The sequence below is a fragment of the Ctenopharyngodon idella genome, chromosome 22, assembly GCF_019924925.1.
Source record: "Ctenopharyngodon idella isolate HZGC_01 chromosome 22, HZGC01, whole genome shotgun sequence".
NCBI classification, from domain to species: Eukaryota; Metazoa; Chordata; class Actinopteri; order Cypriniformes; family Xenocyprididae; genus Ctenopharyngodon; species Ctenopharyngodon idella.
Genome location: NC_067241.1, coordinates 11374441 through 11396550, shown reverse-complemented (window position 1 = coordinate 11396550; position 22110 = coordinate 11374441). Strand labels below are relative to the sequence as shown.

General features: G+C 37.9%; 1 protein-coding gene across 1 annotated transcript; it reads right to left on the bottom strand.

Moving 5' to 3' along the window:
• Window positions 1-3: 3 nt before the first annotated feature.
• On the bottom strand, window positions 4-21610 carry si:ch211-236h17.3 (carbohydrate sulfotransferase 11). The gene is made up of 3 exons (XM_051881082.1): window positions 21048-21610; window positions 5949-6031; window positions 4-4811 (listed from the first exon to the last, which is right to left on the bottom strand). The coding sequence occupies exons 1-3, from the start codon at window positions 21139-21141 to the stop codon at window positions 3966-3968; spliced, it is 1023 nt and encodes a 340-aa protein (XP_051737042.1). The 5' UTR covers window positions 21142-21610; the 3' UTR covers window positions 4-3965.
• Between the last annotated feature and the right edge of the window lie 500 nt (window positions 21611-22110).

Here is a 22110-nt window from a genome sequence, read left to right as displayed (position 1 = left end):
TCATATTGTTGATGTGGCAGTTTTATTCAGCACACCTTTGTAATATCGTCATCTGAATGATAATTAACCTTAATCACATGATTCTTTTACAGTTTGAGTGTTGTGGTCCCTAAAACAGTAAAAAAAAAATTACATATTTATTTTGTCCAGAAAAAGTTTCACTGTCGTACCAGAGGCAGTTTACCTTAACACTATAATTGAAATGGTCACAATTGGTTGACATATTCCCTGTTGTCCACTGAAAAACAAAAATACAATTAAAAACAAATTTATTTACCCTTCAAAGCAAGACTCCATACTGGCTAGTGCACACTGACATTCACAGTTTTGCAGCACATGTATGCCCACAAGCTTTCAAAACATGTGCAAACTGTTAGTTACATCACAAATGGCACATACTGTTGCCACACTCTCAACAGCTCAGCTCATACAGTGAAAGGCTTTCCTACACTCACATTTTCTCATATGAATCAACCTACAATACATTCAAGGTTTTACATCAGAATAATTACATTTTGACAGAACAAATGCATTGGGACTCCTGTAACTTTACACTCAAGACGTGACGTTCCTCTTCAAATGATGAGATATATCATCTGTTGAAATGTGTTATAATCCTAGACATATACAGCTCTGCTCATAAGTTTACATATACCTTGCAGAAGATGCAAATGTTAATAATATTAAGAGGGATCATGCTATCATTTATTTAGTACTGTCCTGAATAAGCTGTTTTACATAACAGATTTTGACATGTAGTCCACAAGACAAAATAATAACAGAATTTACACAAATGAACCAGTTCAAAAGTTGAAATACTCTTAAATCATTAATCATCCAGGTAACAACACAAAATATTAAGATTCATGTTTTATGATAGCTGTTCATGACTCCTTTGTTTGCAGTTAAACTAAGCACTGTTCTTCAGAAAAATCCTCCAGGTTCCTCACATTCTTTGGTTTTCTATTATCTTATGCATTTTTAAACCCTTTTCAACAGTGACTGTATCCAAATCCATCTTATACTGAGGACAACTGAGGGACTCGTAGAGAATATTAAGTGAAGGTGAAAATAGTCACTGATGCTAAAGATGGCAACACAATGCATTAGATTTGTTTAAAGATCTTTTTTTTTTTTTTAGCACTGCCCTTTCAGAAGCTACATGAGATATATACATGTTTCCCTGAAGACAAAATAAATACAATTTACCCCAATCATCCAATTCAAAAAGTTTACACCCACTGGTTCTTAATGTATTTACATACAAGGGGTATGAAAACTTATGAGCAGAACTGCAGATGTCTTTGTCCTTAAGGAAATTCTGGAAGATTCCAGTTCAACAGTGAAATAGTGACTAACTAGCTAGATCAAAAATATTTTCCAACAAAACATTTCCAAGAACAATTTTGTTAGGTAATGTGGCACACAAGGTACCCACTGTGCACCAGGACATGTCTGCCTGTCGGCTAGATATTACTCAGACTCATTCTCACCCTTTCTCTAAAGATTTCATCATCATTTCAACTAGAGATGCACCGATACCGATACCAGAGCCCGATACCAAGCTCATGTACTTGTACTCGTAAAAATACCCCCGATACCAAAGACCGATACCTCACGTGACGTAACAGACAGAATTTCCCGTGCACAGAGACACCGGCGGCAGCAGCAGAAACAATGTCAACCTCAGAGTTGTGGAAATACTTCAAAATTAATGATGACAACACACACATTGCGAACTGCATGCTTTCAATCACAATTCGTTATCGATTAGTGAAGGCGGGATAGGAGGAATCGCGCTGAACGACACAGACCAGAAGCGCGCTCTCTCGCGCGCGCGATCAGTTCTCCTTGCGCCTGAATGCACACATAGTTGTCAAAATGTCCATTGTGTGGATTATCTCACGTAAACACAGTCGGTTATGGCTTAAGTGGATGTAAACATTTAGGTGAAAACAGGATATGTGTCAGTGTCCATGGATTCGATCTTAAAGGGACCGTAGCCTATATTTGTCATTAATGTTAATAAAACAACAAAATATGTTAAATGTATGTAAATAAAATGTATGAAAATGTAGTTAAATAAACCTACTGTATCTGAAAAACAAGTTGATTTAATTTGTATCTCTATAGTATTTGTTGTATTGTTTATAATTTGTTTGTAAATTTCTTTTTATATAACAACAGTTATATATATATTGGTAATTATGCCCTTTGAAGGTTATTGGACACTGTGAAATTTTTGTTCTTTAAGTTTGTGACAAGCACATAAAAATGACTACTTTTTTAATTAGAGTAATAATAAAGAAGCTGCCCTACATTTATTAGTCTTTCTGTGCTTGGAAAACTGCAACATCAAAAAAAAAAAAGAGAGAGAGAGAGAGAGAAATTAATAAATATATAGGCATCGGTACCGGTATCGGCGAGAACTAGAAAAAAAAAAAAAAAGTATCGGTACTCGTACTCGGTCAAAAAATGGTATCGGTGCATCCCTAATTTCAACCATAAAAATTAGTCATTAGTATGGAAGCTTGTTCACGCCATGAAATAAAAAAAATATATTTTTAAATTTTAATTAAAAAAGGCGACTTTTTATCTCACAATTCTGACTTTTTTTTCTCAGAATTGCGAGATGTAAATACAATTGAGAGATATAAAGTCAGAATTGCGTGATATAATCAGAACTGCATGATATAAAGTCAGAATTGCGTGATATAAAGTCAGAATTGCGAGAAAAGTCAGAATTGCCTTTTTTATTTTTTATTTAGTGGCGGAAACAAGCTTCCATAGATTAGCCATTTCCACAGACAAAAAAAAAAAAAAAATCCAAATTATTAAAGGCAGTTTCAACCAAGTGCTAATGAACCACAAGAACATTTCATAAAGTCGTGAAACCTATAGCAGGACTTTAAACTGTACTGTAGTGCACAGACACAAGAGGTTGATTTTCTCTCACTTTAGGAGTTGGAAGGGATAGAAAATGTTCTGCTGACTCAAACACATACTGGTACCTCACTAAAAACCTTTATTGCACTTCAACCCTTATTACGAATTCATAAGATGAGTGTTTCCTCCCAGGATCATGCTGATGTTTGACCTGCAATGCCCAGTGGGTAGTTTGCACCTCACCCTGCATCCATAGCTCAACAAAAGGCGCACTGATGAGGGTCTACCTTTCCCCGACCACAGCTATGCACTGTTTACCCAGCCCGTTGCATGCTAAATAAAGGGGTGACTCTGTGAGAACACTGTTTCATTCCAGATTAGCTAAACCGGCCAAGGTAGACAGCCTTGTCCAGTTTGCAACTGCAAGAGAAGTCTAAATTCATCCCTTACCCTTGACTCTCCAATATATGCCCAGCTATCTGATTGAAAAAGTTGATGGTTTGTTACATTCAGACTTGGAAACTACCTTTGTGATCGGGAGTAAGGTTATGGTCTGAAATCATATCCAGGGAATTTTAGAAAGGAGGCTTTGAGATCATCCGCAAGAAATCTCTTCGAGATTAACGTCAAGGCTCTGCTGGTTCCAGTTCAAGAATAAAATCCGCAATAAATATGCTATGTAAGCAATACTATAAATATCATTTTGGGTGGTGAAGATTAAAAGAGAAGTTGAAACATTCATAGCATTTGTCCGTTGATGAAGAATCCCGCTTCACTTATCAACATTCAGAAGGACAAAGGCACATATTTGGAGCTCGGTCAAAAGTTACCAAAGCCAAAGGAATTACAGACAGTATTTCGTGAACTTTTGGGATGGGATGCAACACCCCTGCCAGCAGTAATCCGTTCACAGTGCTGAATTTGGCTTCAAGGGAGCGAGGGCTATGCCATTTCAAGGCGCTTCCTCTATAGGTTCCCCCAGGCAGTTCACTCCAATTCAGACACGAGCGAAATTCAAACGTCTGTGTCCGCAAGACATGTGCGCAAGATTTGGGATCAGTTGAGACACGCTCAAACTCTCATCTCAACTTCAAGTATCCCGGCACAGAGTAGTTAAAAAGCAAGAAGTCCATTCGGTAAAGATTGAAGAGTTTCTTCTGGTAAAATGGACTGATGTTGTCAAAGAACTTGGCAGCCATGTCGCCCGTGGTCCTGGTGCTCTTGGAGGTGGCTGGGAATTTCACCTCTCCTTCGGCACCTGCTAACTTCAGGATGTACCGTGAATCTTGCGCAAGAGTCTCGTACTTGCCCACCACGTCGTAATGGATCAGGCAAGGGTGGCAAAGCGAGTGAACCCTTTCCCAGTGCTCATTAAACGGTTCCTCTCTCTGAGTCTGAGGGTCTACTAAATAATACACAAACTCCTTGAAGGAGACGTCGTTGCCTTTTTCCAGAGCTTCAGCCTGGGGGTCCGCACGATGCCTCTGGATGATTTTGGTCCCGTAGCGTTTATGAAAGGCCGTGTTGTAGCTACGGGTGAACTTGTTACGATAGGCCGAGACGAGTCTCTCGAAGGGTTCGCGCACAAAGACGAACTTCAGATATGTGCGCAGACGCTTGTTGATCTCGGCCGTGGAGTACTCCGAGAGCGAACGCAGGTTGCCCGCTACGTGAGCCTCGTTGGCAGGAATAGCCAGCGGTTCGCGGTAGCGCCCGTTGCCTGTTAGCACCATCATTACACGCTTCCAGTTGGTGCATGCCACTTTGGGGACATAGCAATATAGTAACTTGTGTTTATCGTCCACTATGAGGTGGCGGAGGTCCTCTGGGCCGAGTACGCGCCTTTTGCGGGTGTGGGTGCGACAGGTTTCCTCCAGGAGTTCCCTTCGACCCTGCAGAGTGGCCTGCACTGCGGACTGCTCCAGCTGGAGGACAGGAAAGAGTGGTATAAAAGGAAATAGAATAAAAAAGGAAAAAGTCACCATTTGACCCACAAAAAAGAAAGTCAAAAGGGTTCAGAACTGAATTTCATTTTTGGGTTAACTATTGCTTTAAAACAGAAAATCTTTCCTTCTAAAACCGAACGCAAGATTACTTAACTGTGCAATTATGAAAACCACAAATTGCCTACACACGTATTTGTGTGACTTTATATGATAAGACAGTTGCTGTGTTTGAGGGAAGTTCTTGTGAAACCGTGAGGCACATGGCTGTTATGAGAAGGTAACGGTTTTGCCTGGGGGATGATCCACAGATGGGTTTGATAAAAAGAATATAATAGGATTTCATGAGCTGGTAGTGATTCAACTGGAAGGACCTTATCTAGATTATCCACTCAGACCTTTAAAGGCATAGTTCGCCCAAAAATGAAAAATCTGTCATCATTTCCTCAGACATCATGCCATTCCAAATCAATGTGACTTTATTTTGTCCGTAAAAAGAGCAGATGTTTAGCAGATTTTGTTTGTTTTCCATTCGATAAAGTTACACAATGAACAGTGCTTGTAAAGACCCAAGACTATTGCATGGCTTCAAAAGAATGACGATGAGTAAAAAATTAATAATTTACATAATAATTGCATTAAAAAAAATTTACCTTTGAAACAAACTCTTTTTTTACTATGTAAAGCAGACAAAAACATCTTTTAAAATTATGTTTAAATATAAAATTCTGCTTGCCCCTTTAGTGCAGAATCTACACTGACATAGTTGTAATGCATATAATTTTGTTTTTGTCAGTTAGTTTGCATGTGTCTTTATAAGATGATGGCATGAATAAGGTGTTAGGATGTATATTGAGCTGCTCTAGGAATGTGAGGTTGTTATTTTAGTAATTCGACTTCCACTGCTGTTAAAATCTGTCCCTTCAACAACATGGGCTCGAGGAATGCATCCCGTCCTCTGTTAATCAGCGCTATCCACCGAAATCATATAATTTACTCTTCAAATTTGCTTTCAAAAGTATTATCAAGTTAACTTTGTCTTATTTAATAATTTTATAACTTATTTAATAATTATTAGTCAACAACATTTTTTATGATTTCAGCTGCAAAAATACATACCTGGTCATTTTCTTGTAGTGTCTGCAAAGGACTTCTTCCTGATTTAACTGGGAAAGTGTTCTGGCCCGAAATCTGTTCAGAAGCTACAAGCACAAAACAAAAGCAAAAGATGAGAAATGGTAACAAAGATAACGTCTCCAAAAGCTAAACATATACATATATACACAATACAACGGGTACAGTAACTGATTTCAGAGGAACATGCAGACTTTTTAAGCAACCACCCAAAAGATCATAGAAACCACATAACATACTAAAAGTGAAAGTGACATGTGAAGGCCAAGTATAGTAACCCATACTCGAAATTTGTCCTCTGTATTTTACCCATCCAAATTAGTGCACACACATTAGGAGCATGAGTAGGGAACACACACACACTGCAAACCGTGGATACAAAAACCTGGAGCAGTAGGCAGCCATTTGTGCTGTGGCGCCCGGAGAGTGATTGGGGGTTAGGTGCCTTGCTCAAGGGCACCTCAGTCATTTTCTGCCGGTATTGAGAATCGAACCCGCAACCTTCAGGTTACTATTCTGACTTTGTAATCATTAGGCCATGACTGACCCAAAAAAAGCCAAATGGCAGCCACCCACAAGATCCCTGCATTCTTTTGTTTTGCATGTTCAAGCATCACTTACATTTTCCTCAGAAAGAGTTTCTTAGGGGTTAAGGGACTCGTGACCTTGTGTTGCGAGAGCAGAGATCAAAGTGCTTGGTCTGAATGATCAAGTTATTGAGCAATAAAAGATTAGAGCTGTTAGAGTTATGAGCTGATTAGAGTTGGGCATATGGGGAGCAGTGGGGATCAGGCTGGTGCACAATTACTGCCTTCTCTGACTCCTGCACCTAGCTGATCAGCCATAAAATTCCTCCTTCACATTTGCATTCTCTATAGGAACAGTCTGTTCTCTTCAGTCCAAGCCACTTCCCCCCTTACTCCCCTTCCCACCCATCACACACACACACACACTCCTTCAGTCTGTGTTGGGGCCCTTGCCGCTAACGTAAGTGATTGGTTTTGCACATGTGCCAGCTAAGTCAAAGGGATACTTTAAATGCTCAGAGAAAGAAAGCGCAAGCTAGCAAGTCTGGACACTGAGAGAGAGAGAGTAGAGGGGTAAGCAACCATGGTAAAAAGAGAAAAGGCACTTTCCATGAATAGGTTTAAAAAAAAAAAAAAAAATTCAATAAATGGTCAGTGAAAGGAAATGTTTAACCCTTAAGAAAATGCTGATCGTAAATCTCAGGGGGGACAAAAATGATGTAAAAAAAATTTTAACAATGATGTATGTAATTTTTGCAACCTTGAACTATTTTTATAAATAACATGAAATAAGAAAAAATTTTAAAAAAAAATGATTCTAAAACAGATTTATGTTTAAAAAAAGTAAAGTAAAATATAGTAATGTGGGACACTGATAAATAATACATTAAGCCAACTAAATTTAAATTAAGTAAAAAAATTAAAACAAAACCTGTACCTCTAATGATTAAAAAGAAATAGTGGGACACCAATTTATACCATATTCATGGAAAGTGCCAAAAGACCTATAAAAAAAAGGATTATGAGGATCAAATGGAAAATGGAAGAAGAAAACCCATGATATAACATGGAAGAGGCAGAAAGAAGGAAATGGGGAGGGGGGTTGAGTACATATACAGATGAAAAATTGTGCTATGAAAGCAGGCACTGATGGCTTCCCCAGATTTTACATATACTCATTATTCAAACAGACAGATAGATATATGAACTGCAAATTCAACAAAACACATATGTAAGTTCTGCAGTGAAAACTAGCAGCTTTAATTCTTTATTTTACACGTATACACTGCAAACCTGAACAGTACTACTAACTTTTAAAGATTGAGTATGCTGCAATTAAAGTCTGTTAAATCACTGATGCAACTTAAAACAATTAAAATTTTTGAACGAGGAGTTTAGTTTTATTTTTGTGTAGCTTAACATTTGAGTAAACCCTTATTTTTAAGTTTACTGAGCGACATAAAGGGACGTCATCCACATCACGTCGTTGCTCTAACCGACATTATCAGAAGAATCCGTTCAACTGAGTTGCAGCAGATTTTAAGTTCCCAGCATGCTTTGCGTCACACTGTGTAAGGAGAATAAATGTTGAAATTGAGTGTTATTTTGTGTGTTTTTGCACAAGATTAAGGGTACGTTTACACGGCAACGATATGCTTAAAACGGAGAAGTTTTTCCTTTGAGTTTTCTGTGTACAGACGACACCATTGTCAAAATTATCCCCATTCATACGAATCCGTGAAAATGACTAAAAACGCTGTATTCTGCTGGCAGGCCATTAGATGGCAATGAAACACTATAGACTGAACATGTTCGTCGGCCGACTAAGTTTTCTTAGTGTGTTCCGCTCCGTCGGCTGAAGTTGGTCCTCGTCGGCTTTTTTCAGCCGATTTGACATGTTGAATCGGCGTCGGAGCTCGTTGTTCAGTCGGGCCATCTGATCATTCTGATTGGCTGTTCAGCTACTGCCACCTGCTGGTACGAAAGGCATTTCTTCTTACAACTTTGGACCCAGATGCAGCCGACGTGAGCCAACCCCGCAGTCTGCTTTCGTCGCCATTAGTTTGTCGACATCGGCTTGGTGTGTTCCAGGCTTAATGCGCGTATGCATGACGTCATCGTTTTCAGAGATTCACGTTTTTGTTGTTTACACGGAGAAAACGCATAAAAATGCATAAAAAGTTTTTTTTAGTTGAAAACAGTGTCGTGTAAACGGCCCCGTTTACACTAGTGCGTTTTCGTTTTAAAACCCATAACTTTTGCTATGGTTACGCCTGTCGTTTACACTACGCCGGCGTTTTCAAATCTCAAACAACTCAATTCAATTCAAAACTGAGACTTTCGAAAAGCTGCAGACCCTGTTTTAGTTTGAAAACATATGGATTGCATTTCAGTATAAACGGACCAAAACAGAGACTTTTTAAAATGATGGCGTGGCTGGCCACATTCGCTCTGCGTATCCTTGACAACTGTGTAAACAAAAACATAGAGACTGAACTGCAATCTTTGCTGGCTTTGTTGTCATTTTTAGCATCCATTGTGCGGTTAAATGGCAATTTTTTTTAATACTGCAGCTGCCTTCGTGCGCAGAGGCAACTGTTTACACTTGTACACACATGCAGTGTGCATGAATGGTCACGTGACATGCGTTTTCAGCCGTGTAGTATAGACGGAGATCGTTTCTGAAACGCTGTGGAAACGCCAGTGTAGACGAGGATCGTTTTCATTTTAAAATGCTTTTTTTAAAACAAAAATGCACTAGCGTAAATGGGGCCTAACACAGGGGAAAATGTGTTATTGTTTAATATTCTGTTATTTTGGTATTTAAAGGTGTTTCTGTGATGTTGAAGTTTTGTCGGGTTACCATTGTTGTGAAGAGTAGTGCCTGTGGTTAGGTCGAAATTGGGCTGTGAAATTTCAAGGCTATATACACTGCATGTTGGTTAACAGTTCATTGAAGTAAATAGTGATAGTCTTTTTGATGGTTACATTAGCACATACTAGTGTGCTATTGCTAACTAACATTTAAACGAAGATTATGTGTCAGTTTATTCAGTATTTCAATTAAATTGTAATTAGCGAGTTTGTGTAGTACGATTTTTTTTTAAGTTCTACTAAAATAATCTTTGAGTTGTTTACTTAAATGTTTTGAGTATTCCGAACGTATCGGGTTTTACGGTGTAGTAAAAGAGTGACCATGCAATATTTGCAAAGTGAAATGCTTCTCTTGTTTATAATGGAAGTGATCTGGTTTCTAAATATCAAACAGCATGTCAACAGGTACTCTAAACAAGTTAACATCTAGTTAAATCATAGCCTGAAAAGCTAGTTCACTTATAAGCCCTGTATAATTAGGCTGCAAAATTTAGGCATGTGAATATTAATTAATTCAGTCATGAAGATGTTGCTTGGTAACCTTCCAGGAGCATCTAGTCATATACCTTAATTAAAATTCCTGATTGCATAATTCGCCAGATGATTAGCCCCCACTCAATGACGTCTGCCTTTCAGCAAATACATTAGACCTGCTGAGTGAATGTCACAAAAATGTTAGCGCAAAGCCTTGTATGTTAGCAATGTAAAATATTTTATATAAAATAGGCTATTTAAAATACTCCTATCTGTTTCAAACACCATAAGAGCTCATATTCATGACCTCACAACAGATGATGCAGTTGTTAAATGGTGGTGTGCAAAGTCATAAAAAGGAACTATATAATGATACTTAAAGCCCCAATTTGATTTCTGTGCCCAGTACAATCATATTAGAGCTGCCATTGCAAAACTATATGTCTTCACAAAGATACTCGTAATCATAAACATCAGATGATAATCATTTTTAAAAGGAAGTGTGTGCAAGAGACTGTTAGAGACTGTCTGATTCACAACCACAGAACGACGTGAGTGCAAGCTAACTTCCTCTTATGACTTTTTTTTTTCTTGCTAGAAGAAAAAGACAGATGAAATTAAATGATGACAAGACTACAGTATCACCCAAAGAAATACTAAATGAGTTCCTCAAAACAAGCTACTTGGTTGAAAACAAAGCATTAAATGGCTTCTAAAGGTGGTTAACAATGAGGTCTCTTTTTTAACCTTGTTAGTATGCACTATAGTGAGGTTCCTCAAGTCAACTGAGGCCAGGCGGCAACAACAAAGGTTGTTTGCTGGAATGCTACACAGGCTTGTGGCCATTTATGTTGGCCTGTGAGGGTTTATAGAGGACAACACACAAATCAGCAGGCTTTTATCAAAAGTTCGCAAGGTAATGGGCAGGAAGCCCTCCTGCGGTGCTGCAACTGCTCGCTTACTAATCTAATTCTGCTCGGCATCGTGTGGAGAGAGTTTTTTGTGCTATGCGGTGACTTCTGATTTTTTTGTTTTACTCCCGAAATCAAATGATTTATCTTCTCAATTGTCTTCACAGCTGGTGCTCTCGCCCCTATAGTCTAAATATAATTAGGCTGCGGTATTGGAAGCACATTCAAATGACTTTGAGAATCATGTTTCTCTGGTTGAAACTACAATGGAAACATAAGCTTCCTGGATATCGTGATGTAAGGAAGCATCGTATGTATCATAAAACCCATCAGAAGTGAAACCAGTGTCATGTTGAAATCAGGACATTTCATAAGCTAAGTTATTCATGTAAAATGAGCATTAAAACTGTGCTGCATGTTTTGAGTCATGCATTTTCCCCCAGAAAACGCTGTAAGAACGCAATTTCCAGTATTAAAGGAAGATGTAACACCACAGAAAAGCAGATCAAACTGACTTAGTAACTTCTGTGTTTTGCCTTGTTTTCTCCATCATTTTACTATATAGTTTGTCAGTGTCCTCTTTTGTACCTGCTCATACTTAGTGCTTTATGTATTATACTGCAGCTCAACACTGACCAAAAATGTGGTCAGTGTTGCAATAGCATTACTATTCAAAATATTTGTGGTCATTACAATTTTTAAAATATTTTTAGAAAGACGTTTTTAATAAATAAAATAATGACTTAAAATATATACATATATATATTTGAATTTTCAGCATCATTACTGCAGTCTTCAGTGTCACGAGATCCTTCAGAAATCATTCTAATATGCTGATCTGGTGCTCAAGAAACATTTCTTATTATTATCAGTGTTGAAAACAGTGAAGAAGAACAGCATTTATTTGAAATAGAGAGAATTTGTCACTTTTGTTTTTTTCCAAAATGAACAACATTTAAATGAGTCAATACATCATCAAGCCTATTAGGGACGCAACACCTAATCGATAAAATCGATGATCATCAATAATGAAAATAATCGACAACGAATTTCATTATTGATTAGTTGCGTCTGCGCGCTGTGCTTGAAAACCATCAGTCGGTCATGTCACTTTACAGTAGTGAGTAACATTTCTATGGACAAAACAAAAAATAGTGGAGGACACAGAGTGAACTGCTGCGGGAAAAGGTAAATGATCCAAGTTGTCCGAAACATGAGAATGCTTTATATTTATGAGCACTTCAAACAAAAGCATAAGAGTTTACCTCGTCTTGCCCTAGAGTGCTTTGACAGATGCGTCTGCTGCTTAATGCTTCTGACGCGTTTTCAGATAAATTGCCCTATGTAGCTCTCTAACAGAGTTCACTGTAAAGCATTATCTATTGTGAAGGGTCATATTCAACCACAGTCACGCAGACAGACCCTTCTTTTAATGTCTGTAAAACCAGTTTTATTTAGTAAAAAAAAAATTGAATCGCAATTTAGAATTATCTTTGGACATGGATATGAATGAATGTTCAATTAAAAGTGGACATTCTGAATAAGCACCCCATAATTCTGGGTACTGCAAAATAGAGGAAGCTATGAAAAGTTAAAGGTAGAGTAGGAAATTTCAGAGAGGCTAGCAATAGCAAGTTAGCTTTGAAAGCATGAGATCCCACCCTCCCTTCAGCACACTCTCCAAAGCCATGCCTCCTTCAAAACACATGAACGCACACAGCAGAGTCTGCAAAGTGTCACGATACAAGAGACGACATTAAATTACCTCATGTCTCAAAGCACATAACATTACAATAATAATGAACGTAAACAATAGGGCTTGCATAGACTAGTCGAGTAGTCGAGAGATCGACTACTTCAACCACTAGTCAGCGCTGTCGGAAACAATCAACTACTCGAGCGTGCATTAAGCATAAATGAATTTAAAAAGAGAGAGATACATCACAATATTGTAAATCTTTCCATTTTAAACCAAGAAGGGGAGCCAATGGATATCACACAAGAAGCAACATGCAAACTTTACGCAAAAGTTATGCCGGTGAAAGCTTAACCTCGGTCAGTCAGTAGGCTATTCAAAGTGAAAGTAAAAAGTGACGCAGCTGCCTGACGCTGCATTAACGGACCGTATTCTCTCAGAAACGTATTTCAACATAATATGCTGATAACGGTATCTGTCTTAATTTATTCCATTATTTTTCTTGTGGCCCGTATATAGTGCAACAAATGAGAATAATAGTATTTCGTGTTAGGTTGTAGCCTATTTTTTAAGTCGGTGCTTGAAGTAGCTCTTAATTTTCATTCATGATTGCAGTCAGTGTTAGGAAATATTATAGACTATTAATAATTTTAATTATAGGCCTATAATTCATTGTATAATAGACCTAAAAAAAAAACCATGTTTAAAACATTTTCAAAGATGAGCTAATAGCCTAATCTTTTATTATCCTTACAGCACGTCAGTTATGTGGTGATGCGCTATGAAATTATTGCGGGGCAAATTTAATATTGATTTAATAATAAAAGTAGCCTAATCTAATAGTAATAATAATAGACTAGAAGAATGTAACAGGCCTACATTACTTGGAAATGCCAAATCCTCTTAATATTGCCAATATTTGATGCTTCTGACAATATCTCTGGCTATCGTCAATACATGATCATCGACTGTTGACGCAAACCGGGTTATCGTGTTTTTATTTGGCTTTACTCTGTTACATGAAAATTAAAATATGTAATGTCATAATTATAATGTTTTGAGAGTTTATTATAATTGATGCATTAGGCTATGAATTAATAAACATTTATTGATAAGAACTATTTCATGTCTTTTCATTTACAGTAGCATGAACCACGAGTAGTCGAGTAACTCGAGTATTGTTTTGATAAGAAATTGGCTAGCAGAAATCAGTAATCGTGCAACCCCTAGTAAACAACTTACAGAGCTCTTACTTGTACCACCTGACTGCTGCAGATTCATTTCGGCGTTGATAGTGTTGACAGAATCGCATATATCTGAGTCTGAGGACGTGAACAGCTCCGGGTAGAACGTCACGGGTTGACATCTCGTAATTACGATTACGACATGGCGTGAATGCAGCATAAGCTTGTTGTTTTGGTTCAGGAGGAAGTGTAAAAGGCGGCTGCTGTTTGTTTGTGGTGCTCAGTGACTGTCTGTCTACAACTCTGAATAGCCTTACGGAACGAGCTGATGTCGTGTCATGTGTGCGCGAGCAGGTGCGTGGAGGTATAGAAATACATATGTGGACAGGCAGGTAGGACCGAACGTAATGATTGGACGAATATTTTTTGGTCCACAGAAGATATATGTACATGTTTTAAAGTACCCCTGTGATGAAAATCAAGTTTTATGCTTTAAGACAAGCCATGTGCAAATTAATAAGTCGGCACCATTGCTTTTTCTCTTTAAAACTGCAGTAAACCAAAGACAGTCTCAAACTTGTGGTTTGAAATCGCTGGTGTTTCTGATGTCACAAACTACCTTGTAACAGTCACGTCAATGTGCCTGGGGGCTTTAGCATATCATTAACTCACCGCACAAGGGAGTCTCAAAAGAAGGTTATCCCGGTAAATTTTTCTGTTGATATGAAAAATCGTGTAGTTTTAGCAATATGGCGGGTGTATGATGCATATTACGATGTTATGATGAACTATATGCTTTTTTCCACTGATATTCTGAGTTGTTCAAAGTGTTTCTAAGGATACTGATTGTTAGAAGGCAGCTGTCTGACTCGTAAATGTGAACATGGTTTGTGTAACATTAGCAACACATTATTAGCTGTTTGATAATGTAGTCAGGCAAAACGCTAATTATATTAATTACCGTTATGTGTCCGACGTTGTAAAAAGCGATACGATTGTGCAGCGTTTACCTCAGTAAGTTGACCGAGTGGATCTCGTCTGAGCTCGTGCGAGTGGAGGCGGGGCTAATTATCATATTCATAGAGCCATGTATATTCAATGAGGCAATGGTGTAGAGTTACATTCAAGCTATTTTAAGGCATTTTTTCACAGGAAAAAACATTTAAATATGTAATTTTGGTGATCAAAGATGAGTTTTAAGGGATAAAATTATTGACTACAGGGGGACTTTAATATTTAGACCACTTCTATTAATGATTGCTATCAGGATGTGAAGAGAGTTTCAACCAGTATAACAAAAAATTGCCTACCCTACCTTTAAACTATGAAAAACGCATTTTTAAACAAGAAAGAACATGATTGAGAATTACTGATTTGATTAAATTACTGTGCAAAAAAAATACTAAAATGCTTATTCTAAAATTCTAATGAATACCTACAGAGACCTGTTTCTGTAAAAAGGAGTTTTACTTACCATAAAGTGTTCTTAGGGCAGAAGTGAATAGTTATCTGACTAAAGCAATCATTTTCCTTTCTGCCCCAAGCACACTAGAGGAAGTAAAACTCCAGTGGGTGCCTTAATATGCCATAAAGCAAAATTCATTACAGAATGAAGAATGTGCTTAATAAGAGATTTGGATAGAGTTACGTCCACTCATAGTGGCCCAGCATGCTGTACTGTACAGTATTCCATTCATAGCAATGGCTTTACTCTCACAACTATAGATGAAACTGAGAAGAGAGAAAGAGATGCATATGATATGAAAAGGTGAAGAAAGACTGTGCTTCTCTCTTTCTCCTCTGTGCCTCTGTGTGAAGGTGTCACTCTAACCCTGACTAACATAGAGCCGTGACTGTTCATCCCAAATCCCAAATTCCACTTTAGGCTGGAAATTTCCCTTTATTTATTAAAAGGACACAGCCTTTTTCTTTTTCCCAGTGCTGAAGCGTGAGCAAATTATCAAAACAAAAGAGAAGATACTTCAAACTTGCAAACCTCAAGCTGTTCTACATCAAGGAATTACCTTATATCCAAACGAGTGCCATGGTTTGGCAATCAAACAATCTGTTCAAGTCACCTAGCATGATTTGTTTATTCCATCCAAATCTCTGACTGCTTAAAATCTGTCTCGACTGTCTGAAAGGAAGAGCGAAGGATTGGGAGAGCTGGCGGGATACTGACCAATGCTCTGGCAGCACGTTAAATTAAATGCATCTTGTGCACAGTTCCTCATAAAATATAAAACAGGTCTATTGGGAAACTTGGCTCTGTAGAGCAGTACGGCTCCCAGAGTTATGTCATTTTATGGGTAATGTAATGCTTAGACAAACCAGCATTGGCTGATGACGCTATGCCAAACACATGTGCTTGTAGGATCCAGTCAGAAAGTTGTTCTAAACTGCTGAAAGTTTGTTTATCTGTAAATTGTATCATGCTTTGCACATAGGATCTAAATCAAAGAGTTAGTTCAGTCCAAAAGAAATATTCTGTCATTTACTCACCCTAGTGTTTCAAACTGTACGACTTTCTTTCTTCAGCGGAACACAAAAGATGTTTTTGAAGAAAAAAAAAAAAAAGGCCTATAATTATGAAAGCTAATAATTTACTTTCACTGCATGGACAAACACTAAGACATCCTTCGAAATTTATAATTTTTTGTGCATTCTTGCAGAAGATATCAAAGCTCTACAGGTTTAGAAACAACATGAAGGTGAGTAAAAAATGTCCTACTTTTCAATTTTGTGAGAAAAACCCTTTCAAATCTGTTGTTAAATGCAGGTTTTCAGTCCAAAGTCTTGGATTATAGCACCTGAGGTGATTTATTCCAAAATCGATAAGGCTGACGCCAACCTGTGTGAGCATAATCACTCCAATTTACTACAACTAGAGCGTAAAATGTGTAAAAGACATGTAAACAATTTAGGAAACAATTTAGGCTGCATTACTGGAGAAAATCCAAATCCAAAATCCAATTTGACCTTCAATCACTTCATAATGTGACTCAATTTTCAAGGATCAAAGACAGTTTCACTTCTAGGCCTCTGGAGTAATGGACTTCATAAACTTTTCCAATAGGCCAATGTAAGAGCATTGGAGGTTTGCTTGATGGTAAAGAGTGAGCTCATGTTTTCAGGCATGCGATGTAAATGCTTCGGAACAAATTATCCATGAACAAATGAACCCTGTAGCCCTGTATAATTTGTTGTCTAGTCGGTTGTCAGACAACTAGTTGACTGTCGTGACCCATTTCATTGCTGCAATGAAGAAAACAACATCAACGATACCTAAAACTACTTTATCATTACACTTACATATGCTTTTTTACCACAGCAAACAGTAAGGGAGTTGAGTAAAATGCTCGACTGGGATTAAGCAGTCTATGTAAAACTAAACAAGCAAAAAGAAATATGGCGTGTGGCGAAGTCAGCAGCACTGTCTCTGTAAACATGAGCAGCAGTAACTGATGGTGGTCAGATAAGCGATGAAACTGCTGCACGTTCAGCAGATGCAATATTAAAGTTTATCAGAGGAGAACAAGAACCATCTGGGACTTTAAAAAGGACAGATTTTAGAGATCATTTTAGTATTAAACTGCCCACAGTAGGTGTGATGGAGCTGAGGGCAAAGAACTGACCCTCACATTACTGGAAATGTTAAAGGGTCTTTTGACAAAAGCTCACCCACGGTCCAGCTGAGTATCTGTTCTGTGCACTGACTCACAAGCACTTACTGCACAGAAAGGAAAGGAGCTCCATATGTTTCTCATGGACAAACCACTAAACTTTAATTAGTTGTACCTCAACGGTTGCCTTTTGGCTGGATAAGTTTTCTTGATGTTGGCTTCAGGTAAAAAGAAGCATATCAGCAGAAGAATGAGGGGAAATTCAATATTCGATAATTAAACAACTTTCCTATTGCGAACTTGATCACAGAATAAATGCGCCAACACATGAGGACAGTTACCAAGTGGTTTCTTGAAGAAACATACATAAACAGAAAAGCCATTTTAAGGTAATTACTGATTGCTGCTGCAAGTTTTAGGCCAAGACCCCTACAGAGAGCTACTTTTAAGATCACTTGTATCAGCTCTTTTTACTGGAACTACTATTTAGGAGGACAAAAGCTTAGAGGACACAGTGGTATATTGTATAGCCAAACTTCCTGTGAAGTGTGACCCTGTGATCACTGAAGAGGTGTGGCTCAGCGAATATCTGTCCATGAGCCAAACAAGAAAAGCTTTAAGCAAGTAAGGCACAGCATGAACATTAATTTGCATTATACAAGTTTATAAGTTTTCTAAGCCTATTTAAAAGTTTCCTCATTTAGAATAACCTGTATTCATCTACATTTGAATGAAAATAAGAATAATTCTATGTGCATAAACATGTTAATCCGGTGGAGCAAGTGAATGAGACCCAGCGTCTTCAAAAATGCAGGTGTGAACATCTACAAACACCTGTTAAAGAGAGACGAATGAAGGATCACATGATGTTCTTTTGCCATAGTTAAGCAATTTGCCTCTGGCAGGAGAACTTTTTAGGGTCAAATCCTGAACTATTTTTGAGAAGCTGTTTAACTGCGTACTAACATGCCTAAACAAGAACGGTTCAATGGAACCTAATCTAGTCAGGGGAAGTGGATTATTCATTTAATTTAAAAAAACAAAAGAAAAAAAGGCGACGCCAAATCCTTGCAATCTTGGCTGTATAATAAAATTTTCACAAAAACAGTCTGAACTTGGCTCTATATGGGCAAAGAGAAAGAGGTTTTGTTTGCAAAACGAAAAAACAAGAAAAAAAAACATTAGCTATTACTACCAAGTTATGTTCAAAGTCCCTTGCTGCTGATACAGTTTTACTCAGCTGTTATTGAGTCAGTTCTGTGCACTTCTATAACTGTTTGGTTTGGGTCAGCAAGCAAATCAGATATGAGAAGACTGCAACTGATTGTTAGGACAGCTGAAAGGATAATTGGTATGCACCTGCTCAACCTTCAGGACTTGTACAACGCCAGAGTGAAGAAACGGGCAGGTAACATCATCACAGACCCCTCTCACCCTGGACACAACCTGTTTGCACTTCTGTCCTCAGGCAGACGTTACAGATCTCTGTACACTACAACATCTAGACATAAGAACAGTTTTTTCCCCAACGCTATCTCCAGCTTAAACAGCTAACATAGCAGTTACCCCTGTTTTAGTATTCACTTTTAGTACTTGAGAGTAAAAATTAGCTGTGCGTATATATATATATTCTCTTCATCCTGCTGTATATACAATACAAATCTGTATGTCTTCTGTTCCAGATGTATACCACATTAGTATTATTTTTTATTTTATTTTCTTAGTTTACTTATTTAAATGTTCTTTCTGTTCTCATGTCATATGTATGTGTGTACCAAGAGCTCCTGTAGAAAACCACAACAAATTCCTTGTGTGTTTGTGCACACCTGGCGAATAAAGCTCATTCTGATTCTAATTATCCATAATTCACAGGAGACTTTCCATAACCTGCATATATTTTGTAGTTATATACTTCACCACTTCATACTGTTTCTGATTTTGCCCAGATGGGCTTCATACTCTGTCATGAATGCAAGTAATCAGTGGTGATATCCCAAAACTCTGGGACAAAGTCAAAGCCACTGACCTTTAATTCCCCCTTCTTCTCTAATCTCATGCTATCCTTCTTCAAGGTTATCCGTTCCTCTCGGAGGCATCAGGGGAAAGGTTTAAAAGGTTTTGGAATGCCCTAGAGTCTCCCAGTGGGGGCCTTCCAAACATTCCACGGGTAGTTTTTCTCTCTGTCTGCTTTGTTTCCAGTGGGGTTGAACAGCCTTTTTTGTTCGCTCGCTGTTCTAAACAGTCACTCTGAGGACAGTCTGATGTCCTTTTTTGTATGTCAGAGGAACTGCCATTATGTGGCATGAATGTCTCTGTTATCAAAACTTTATCTACTTAAGCTTGTCAAACAGAAGTGGTCAAAGCACTAAATCGTTATTTCAATCAGACGGTCATTGCTTAAGATCTCACTGATTCATTTTAAGTCTTACTGCTCACAGAAGACGAGTGTGAATTCCAATGCAACACTTTAGTTTTCGCAGTAAATGATGGTGTGGTAAGATGTAAGTAGCAAAACATTTAATATTTGACAACTGTTTTATGATAGAAATGTTCAGCGACCGACATTTACCAAGGTAAATTTTACCCCCCCCAAGCCTTAGTTTGAACAGTCAACTGGTGGACTGAGAAACAAAATTGGGAGAGCAGGGATATATGCTAAATGCAACTAACTATAACTGTAAACAGTTGGGACACCAAAACAAAGAGGTTCAACTTTAGTTTCTTCATGGATTTGGCCCTTTGGGGGCTTAAACTAGCAACAATTCAGCAACCAACCTAGATCTTTAACCAACATGTACAGCAACATTTAATAACCTTGATCAGACCAAAGCAAAATAACAACCTTTCCTTGATGTAACTGACCTCTGATATTTAGGATGTCCAGACCTGGGAGGAGCTACAGGTCAAAATGCATTTGAATCATCGTTGCCCACAGTTAACACTAAAAAAAACTGTGTATTTCATCACTGAAAGAATGAATTTAGGATGTGGTCATGACCTGTTAGAAGAAGTTGGTGATACAGACGCACGGATCTAACTTCCATTTTTTTTTCCAATTCAAAGAATTAGTAGCCTACACCAATACAAATGATTATAGGCTACTATATTGTAGCAGCTGAATATTACGGTCTTTACTCAATCTCAAACTAAATTTCAGTAGACATCTTAAAACACGGATGTCACCAACACACTCTCATGGCAATTAGCAACTACGTGGCTAATTTGTATGATCTCATTCGTACATTTCCGTATGATCTGCTTACGCCTAAATGACAGACACCTAACAGTTAGGTTTGCTAATTAAATTGGCTTATATGTTACAATATTTTAATAAAGCCACGTGAACAGAATATATGATTATTTAAGATTTTCTCTAAACGGTTTATTGTAATTAATGTGTCTAGTTCATTTGTTGACTGCAGCCAAGAGTCACCTCATAAAAACAAACTAATTTAATTAGAACCTAAATATGCTAGCTATATTTAGCATTTACACTGAAGAATATGCTACTAAAATGTATGTCTCAATTGATAAGCGTTTCTGCATGTTCAAATAAAATATAAAACTGAAATACAATTTAATGCATCAAACTAATGACACCTGATCATACATGTTAGAATGAGACGGGTTCTTGGTTGAATGAGTCGGTGTCATTATTTGAAAAACGTTCGAACCGATTCGGTCTGATTTGCGAACAAATTGTTCGATTTTGTGAACCTGTTCATTTAAAAGATCCGACTCAAATGAACAAATCCATCGTGAATTAGACATCGCTACTTTATTTGCAAGACTCACCTGATCTTGAGATGTTCTGGAAGTATAATATGAGAATGAAAAACGACCCGACGCATGTCGCCAGAAACATCCGACCCACTTTGGGCTTTACCATTCTGATACTCCTCTAAAGGACGATGCCCGACTCTCGCCCGGCGACGGAGGTCCGAGAAGGGCTGAAGAACAATCCTAAAAGCGTCTATCCAGCGGGTTCCTCATTATAGAAAGAAACAATATTTGCAGTCCAAAAACAACACCGTGAAAACTAATTCCGATACACGTTTCACCCGAAGCAGCCCGCTTGTCTATCGGAGAACAGAGCGCTCTATAGTTAGGTGTTACACGAACCATTCACCTAAAAACTTTACAGGTCCAACTCTGTTTCATCGAGCCGTCGCTTCCCAGACGGTTGCGTCAATTACGCATAAATTCCATTGATCATCTACATGTCTTCGGTACGTCACATGTTGCTGTTGTCAGTTGAACTCAACTTCCCCTAAACATGGAGGGCATTGTATCAAACTTTCGGGCATGACGTCACGCCCACCAGCATCTAGCTGAGTGCCCAGGGGCCCCTGGATGTGACGCAACAACTGGAACCCCTCTAAACTGTCCTGTGAACGTAAAACTCGAGCGTTTTGTATAATTGCCGAACGAAACAAAAAAGCAAACCAGTCATTTTCAGACTTTAGTAAATGTAAAATCACTTTATAATTCATTTTTATGACTTTAAATAAGAAATATCTAATCTCTTTTTTTTTTTTTTTTTTTTTTTTTTAAATCTGAACTTTCGATATGATACCCAGGCACACTTTTATAAAAGTGTCTAGTTGTAAAATACCATACATTATGTGTCAAAAGTGATTTTTGTACAAATAATGTATGTTTAGTGACATCTGGTGGAAAATACAGGAACATTTTGACTGATTGCTTCACTCTTTTATCTCTAAACCAGGGTCTTCAAACTTCTTCATTGATAAACAGACAGAAGTTGTTATACACTGCATAAAATTGAGTGTTGCACGAACCTGTTACATCAGCTACATCATGATATTTACATTGCAATAGCATTAAATAGTCTAAT

Bases quoted from the DNA above. Each gene is read 5' to 3' on its own strand.
- si:ch211-236h17.3 (XM_051881082.1), bottom strand. From the start codon at position 21,141: ATGGTAAAGCCCAAAGTGGGTCGGATGTTTCTGGCGACATGCGTCGGG. The intron at 6,032-21,047 runs GTGAGTCTTGCA...TTGTGCTTGTAG, and splicing joins CCAGAACATCTCAAGATCAG to CTTCTGAACAGATTTCGGGC. The intron at 4,812-5,948 runs GTATGTATTTTT...CCTGTCCTCCAG, and splicing joins CACTACAAGAAAATGACCAG to CTGGAGCAGTCCGCAGTGCA.